Below are 6,496 nucleotides of genomic sequence, written 5' to 3'. Positions count from 1 at the left end.
ACACCCAGAGCTTTCTAACAAGCACTGGGAGCAAGAGGCTGTGTTTAATTTTGTGCAAACTTGAAGCTGTGGCTGAGGGGAGCAGGGCTCACAGGCTGGGTCACTTTGGTAACACTTCCCACATGACTTTATCAATGGGTGGGCCACGAAAACTTATCCTCTGTTTTTTTACACTCCACTCCCAACCACCCAACCTACCCGAGTGTTAGTTTTTCAAAGCCTAAGAAGTTTCAAAGGCCCGAACCCAACACAGGGGCCTTTCTTCATGCTTTGATTTTCTGCCCATTAAGTGTTTGTCAGTGAGTTCGTATTTCGCCTCCTCTGCAGCTTACACATCCCAAGAGGTCCCTGGAGGTATAGGAAGTTAATTGATCCTTGATTAAAAGAAGGAGAAATACTTGAGTCTGGGTCTGGAGTCACCAGATGGTGTGTGTGTGTGTGTGTGTGTGTGTACACACTTTTGGTTCTGCTTTGCAAAAAGCTGGTAATCTACCTTTCATTATAGATAAATCTAAGTTCTTGGATATTGGCTCCAGAGTTTCAATTAAATTAGATCTTGAGCACATGAATGTTCAGTGGACAGTATCCAGTGCTGTGGCCTTGACTGTTCCAAACAAACCATTATTTTTCTTCAAAGGTCAGAAGGTTTGCTGAGTTTTATTTAACTTATCAATACTCATAGGTGCTTCCTTCTGTTTTAAGTGACTCACTTGCTTTAGAAAGCACTTAGGAGTCAGATCATTTGAGCCCTGTGCAACCCCACTATGTACTTGCTCAGTGGCTGGTAAGTCACTTTATTCCCTTTGAACCTTAAGGTGACTTAACGTGTTAGTTTTGTTTTTTCTTTAGAAATAACTTTTTTACTTGAAAGCAAATGTGCATTTATTAAAAAACAGTTAGAAAATACATCCAACAGGAACAGTAAAAAGCAGAAGTATCCATAATTTACCATTTGGAGATGACTACTAATATATTAGTTTTTTGTTTGTTTGTTTGTTTGTTTTGTTTTGAGAGAGAGAGGAAGAGATTTGTTGTTCCGATTATTTATGCATTCATTGGTTGATTCTTGTATCTGCCCTGACCAGGGATCAAACCCACAACCTTGGCTTATCGGGACAGTACTCTATCGAACCAACTGAACTACCCAGCCAGGGCCCTAATGTGTTCGTTTTCATAACTGTTTCTCCCATTAGCTCGTGGTCTACCTGATGGCTGGGATGCAAATTCCTTCATCTCAGCAGCCCCATCAGTACCTAGAACATTATAGGCAGCCAGGTTTGTCAGACTGCAGTGTTTATGTGGGGTCCTCAGCACAGTGAGGGCACGTAATAGTAGTTTATTCACTGTTAGCTATTATTACTGTTCTCCATGCTATTTTTCCCTTCCTTCCCTTCAGTGTTTACTTATGTATCTCTTCCAGCGCTGTAGCCAAATTTAAAATTGTATTTTCATGATGGCCATCAGTTTTCTTGATTGCCTTATTGGAATCCCTAAACTACACTGAGTTCTCACAAGTGCACTTAGCCTCTGGACACCAGAAAACTCTTGCTCATATAAGGTCAACTCAAGCCTCCCATCAGCCATGGGCCATCTTTAGTATCCATAGCAGAGTAGTCTTTTGTGTCCTCGCTGTAGTCTACATGTCAGTCACACGTTAGGAATATTTTAGTGCACTTGTTTTTGTGTCTTCCTTACAATACCATGAACCTCTTGAGGACAAGTCCTGTGATGTATTCACCTTTAGATTCCTAGTGGCTAGTAATGAGAATTTTCTTGAAATGAAATGATCAGGCACTGTAGTGGCTGGTAGAAAAGGTGGTGCCAAGTTGGAAATGGAGACCCTGCCTTGGGGGAAAAAAAAAAAAAACTAGCCTTTTCTCTGTGACCTGGAGAGGGAAGGCAGGGTGATACATCTCTTGAGAACTAGCTGCCCCAATGGGGAAAGTGTTTATGCTTTTCCTATCCACTGAAGAAATCTGAGGGTACTCTCTTCCTGGAACAAAGATTTGACTGGCATCACCCCCCACTCAGACCACAGTTGGTAGGGGAGACAAAAAAAAGCCATTGGGTTTTCTCAGTGCTATTTCAATGCCTTTCAAGAATACAAACAGAACATATTCAGATCCAACTTCTTGTCTGTTTGTGGTCATCCTCTACATAATCAGAACCGGAAACCCTCCCAAGCCTTGAACAAGGGAGGAAGAAAGGGTTTGGATTGCTCCCAGGTTGGGAGGGCAAAGGCACTGACCAGACATTTTCTTTCCTAACCTTCTCTGTGGGACGTTTCCCCTTCTTCCTTTTAACATTTACTGAGGGTCCATAGCATGTGCCAGACTGTGCTCACATTACCAATGCTGTGGCCTGGCGCCTTCCAACTGAAGCAACATCCCGTTCTGATTTTAATTGGGCAGATGTGCCTTCCCCTTCTGGATCGTAAGCTCCCTGAGGGCAGGGCTTGTGTCATCTTTGTATTCCCTGTAGTTAATATACATAGTAAAGACTCAATAAATATTTGTATAAATGAATGAATGAATGACTACATTACCATAGTCATCATCCCAGCTATCCCAAAGCTAGATTTCATTCTCTCATTGAACAGATGAGCAGGGCTTTTGGAGATGTGAACTAGCTTGTTCAAGTAGAAGGCAGCAGAGTTGAGATCATTAACTCCATTCTGTCTCACTCCACAGCCGTTTTATATGTGTTTTATTGTCCTTAGAAACATATGTTTTACAGGCCTATCATGTGAACGCCATTAAAAATAGAAGTTGGGGGCCTGAGGGGGCAGCACACACTTAGGGAACTCAGGGTCTGTTCCCTACCTGAGTTTATTAGCAACGTTTGGGCTCCCAGGCACCACAGAGGCTGCAGCTGTGCACAGACACAAAGCTGGATGATTTTATCACGATGGGTGGGACTTAAAAGTGGACTATTAATATCATACCGCTGGCTTCTCAGCGACTTTTCATAGCCAAGTTGGTCACATTTCAAAATGTTTAGGCAGTGGAATGAAGATGGCTCAAGCCCATGTGATAGCTTTCCCTCCCAGGCCCCCAGCCCCAAAAGATCAGCTAATTGCTGTTGCCATTTCTACGCCAGCATGCCCATCTGCCGCCTCCCTTGCCCCCTTTACTCCTTTGCCGAGACCGAGTTTAAAGGGCTGATGGTTATTGCCTTCAGGGCCCTCTGTGTTGACTTTGAGAAGGTCAGGCACAATGCTGTGGTGTGTTGCTGTTCTTTCTTTTCAAAGCACTAGTATGAATTTGATAAAGTAAATTGTTGTTCTAACAGGAAGCAGTTAGGGGTCACAAAATAAATAGCCGTAGAATTCAAATAAATCCAAAGAATAAAACCAAATAAATCCATGCGTGTATGCACAGTGATACATAAACATACTTTTTAGAAAGTGAGCATTTTTATCGCTGCCGGTCTGGACCGAAGTAATTGAAAAATTGTGGAGTTCATGGTACATTTTTTTTTTCTTTTTTTGAAGAGGTGGTCTAGGCCTTTGAGCAGCATGACATGAATTTTATTCTTTTTGAAAAACATTAAAATGGAATTTTATCTTTTTAACAACAGCTTATCTTGGGATTTTTTTTTTTTAGCTAATGAAATTCACATTGGGATAAATCCAATTTGCAAAGTAAAATTCGGGATTTAGGCATTTGGGGATGGGCTAAGAGACTCTGAGTGAGCTAAATAGTCTCTATGAATCTTTTCTTTCCCACTTGAAAATGAGCGATAGTCATGCTTAAATGATGCTTTAAAATGACCTCTCAGGGTTGTTGAAAAATTCGATGCAAAAATGGATGTAAAGTACCTTACACATTGTAGGTGCACATCAGCGGTGTCTGTGGCCATTAACCCGCTGTTTTTCATGATCTTCCCTAGTCCTGACATTCAGTGACTTACCTTTTACATTGTGGGGTGGCATTGGTGCTTGGTGTTGAACTTGGGTGCTAGGGGAGAAATAGGTCTTCGGGTCTCAGAAAAGTGCCTGCACCAGGATAAGAGTCTCTGAGTATAGTTTCCTTGTAGGATGGGAGTGGGGCTGGAGACCCTGAGTCTGGAGAGGAAGGCTCAGGTCATGGGTAACTGCAGACCATACTTAATCTCGTCCTGTGCAATGAGGAACCTCTGAAGAGGCTTTAGCAAAGCAATGTCATGGTCAGGAAGTAAACTGGTGGCTATGTGTAAGAGGCAGTGAAGGCCAGAGACTGATTTAGAGGCTGTTGCTATGTTGAAGCAAGAAATATTGTGACCTTTCACCCTTTACTTTAGGGCTATTCGGAACTTTTTTCCTGGCAGGTGATGGCATCCATTTGCCATGACCTTTAAGAGAATGGCATCTGAGCTGGCCACTGATTAAACCCACAGCAGCTGCACTAGCAGCTTGGCGCTCTCAGGTGCCCTTGGGCGCTGCTCCAGGTCCGCAGGCAGTGGGGCCAGCTCAGCTCTGCTCCAGCTTCTCAATGACTCTTTGAAAGAAAAAGACAGAAAATGGTATTCATTGAACAGCTACTGTGTGCCAGGCACTGTGCTAGCAATTCCCTGTGCTTTTTTCTCCCTTAGTCATCACCACAGGCCTTTGACATATGGGCAAACTGAGGCCCAGGAAGGTAGCGTGAGAACCAGAAGTCTTACTACTGGGAAGTGGTGGATCTGAGATTCAAATTCAAGGTATCTGACCCCAGGCCTTCACTACTCCATGCTCCACAACCTTAAGATGCACTTCTCAAAGGGGAAATGGTTAAGATGAGAGAAGAATGTACTTGAAGGCATAATGACACATCATTGATGTGGGGCTGTGTTAGTCATTATTACAAATTGGGGGTTAACTGTTAGCAGGATGCTGTAGAGCAGTGGGGACACGCTGCTCTGGCTCTCCCACTGCCTTCCCCTGTGCCCTTAGACACGAAGAGTAAGGAAAGGAGGAGAGGGGATGTGTGGTGTGGAAGTTCTCAAGGAGTTAATATCACTGTCAGTGTTGTCATTTGGGGTGGTCTTTGATGTAGTCATTCTTTTTTTTCTGATATTTGTATTGATTTCAAAGAGGAAGAGAGAGGGAGAGAAAGAGAAACATCAATGATGAGAGAAAATCATTAATTGGCTGCCTCCTGCACGCCCCCTACTGGGGATTGAGTCCACAACCTAGCGTATAGCCTTGACTGCAATAGAATACGGAACCCTTCAGTCTGCAGGGCGATACTCTATCCATTGGGCCAAACCGGCAAGGGCTGCTGTAGTCATTCTTTAACCACAGTGCACTGACGTTTTCCCCTCGTTTTGTTTTGTTTTTTTTTCTGGTATGTGCGATGGTTCCATCCTGACCAGCTGGCCTGCCCTTCCTGATCATTGAGACCAGCACCATCAAGCCTTACCACCGAGGGTTCTACTGCAACGATGACAGCATCAAGTATCCCCTGAAAACTGGTGAGACAATAAATGATGCTGTGCTCTGCGCCGTGGGGATCGTCATCGCCATCCTCGCGGTAAGTGCCCAGACTGCTGTGCTCACCGTCTTTACTTCCCTGTAGAATATCTGCATCATCAGAGACTTGGCAGATCAATCAGAATTTCACTTGATTAACACTGTTTCTTTAATGCAGTTAATACCATTATTAAAGGTATTTTAAAATACTAAATACATACAACATACATATGCAGCAGCTCTTCCAATAACAATTTCATTCAGTGTCTTTTCATTATAGCATTGGTGAGATGCCATAGGAATTAATTCTTGTTTACATCAATGAGCCAGTGGTAAAATTTGTTATATGTCATTTTGCTCAAAATCACAGAGCCTATGGTAAGGACTTACTGTATACTAAAAGTATTATAAAACACCCTGCTAAAATACTTCGCATGCAGCATCCTCACAACAATCCAATGAAGTCTAGATATTGTTCTTATCTTTCTCCTATATATTAAGAAACTGAGGTCCACAGAGTAAAAGCAATTTGCCCAAGATCACTTGGTTAATAAGTGTTAGGGTTGGGATTTTAACCTAATTGTCCCTTACCCCAGAGTCTGAGCTCTGATTCTCAGAGGAGGGGGAAATGCTGTAGTCATTAATGCCACTGGCATTCTCTGACATATTGTTCAGTTCTTTCATCCAGTGGCTGTGGTATCAGAGTGAAAATAAGATGAGACTTGGAATCTAGAGACCTCAGTTTTAGACCTGGCCCTCTACCCATGAGCTACACCTTTAAAACCAAGGATGAGCATCTTGCTTCATAGCATAACATGGAGGGGTAAAAGAGATCATGAATATTGAAACACTTTGCAAACTCTTAACTGCTGAACAGGTTACACATAGGCAGGTGTAAAGTCCAGACTTACATCTGGATTGTCCCGTGGAGGACAAAGTTCTCATTGAGGATGCAGAGATGTGCCATCAGACTTGAACAAGATTTAACAATTATCTTGAGCAATGGTAGCTTCATGGAATTTGGGGTATGGCCTATTTGGTCTCTACTTGGAAGGTGACCACTGA

At 42.9% G+C, this 6,496-nt stretch overlaps 1 protein-coding gene across 1 annotated transcript in view; it reads left to right on the top strand.

The window, feature by feature from the left end:
- PLPP3 (phospholipid phosphatase 3) overlaps positions 1 to 6,496 on the top strand; it is a 77,940-nt gene that overhangs the window by 37,916 nt on the left and 33,528 nt on the right. The window contains exon 2 of the mRNA XM_006768362.2: positions 5,335 to 5,492. Within this exon, the coding sequence (XP_006768425.1) occupies positions 5,335 to 5,492 (158 nt within the window). The remainder of the gene's footprint in view (positions 1 to 5,334; positions 5,493 to 6,496) is intronic.

This window comes from Myotis davidii, unplaced genomic scaffold (genome assembly GCF_000327345.1).
Source record: "Myotis davidii unplaced genomic scaffold, ASM32734v1 scaffold79, whole genome shotgun sequence".
Classification (NCBI taxonomy): domain Eukaryota; kingdom Metazoa; phylum Chordata; class Mammalia; order Chiroptera; family Vespertilionidae; genus Myotis; species Myotis davidii.
The sequence above is the reverse complement of the archived record's forward strand: the minus strand, read 5'-3'. Positions and strand labels throughout refer to the sequence as shown.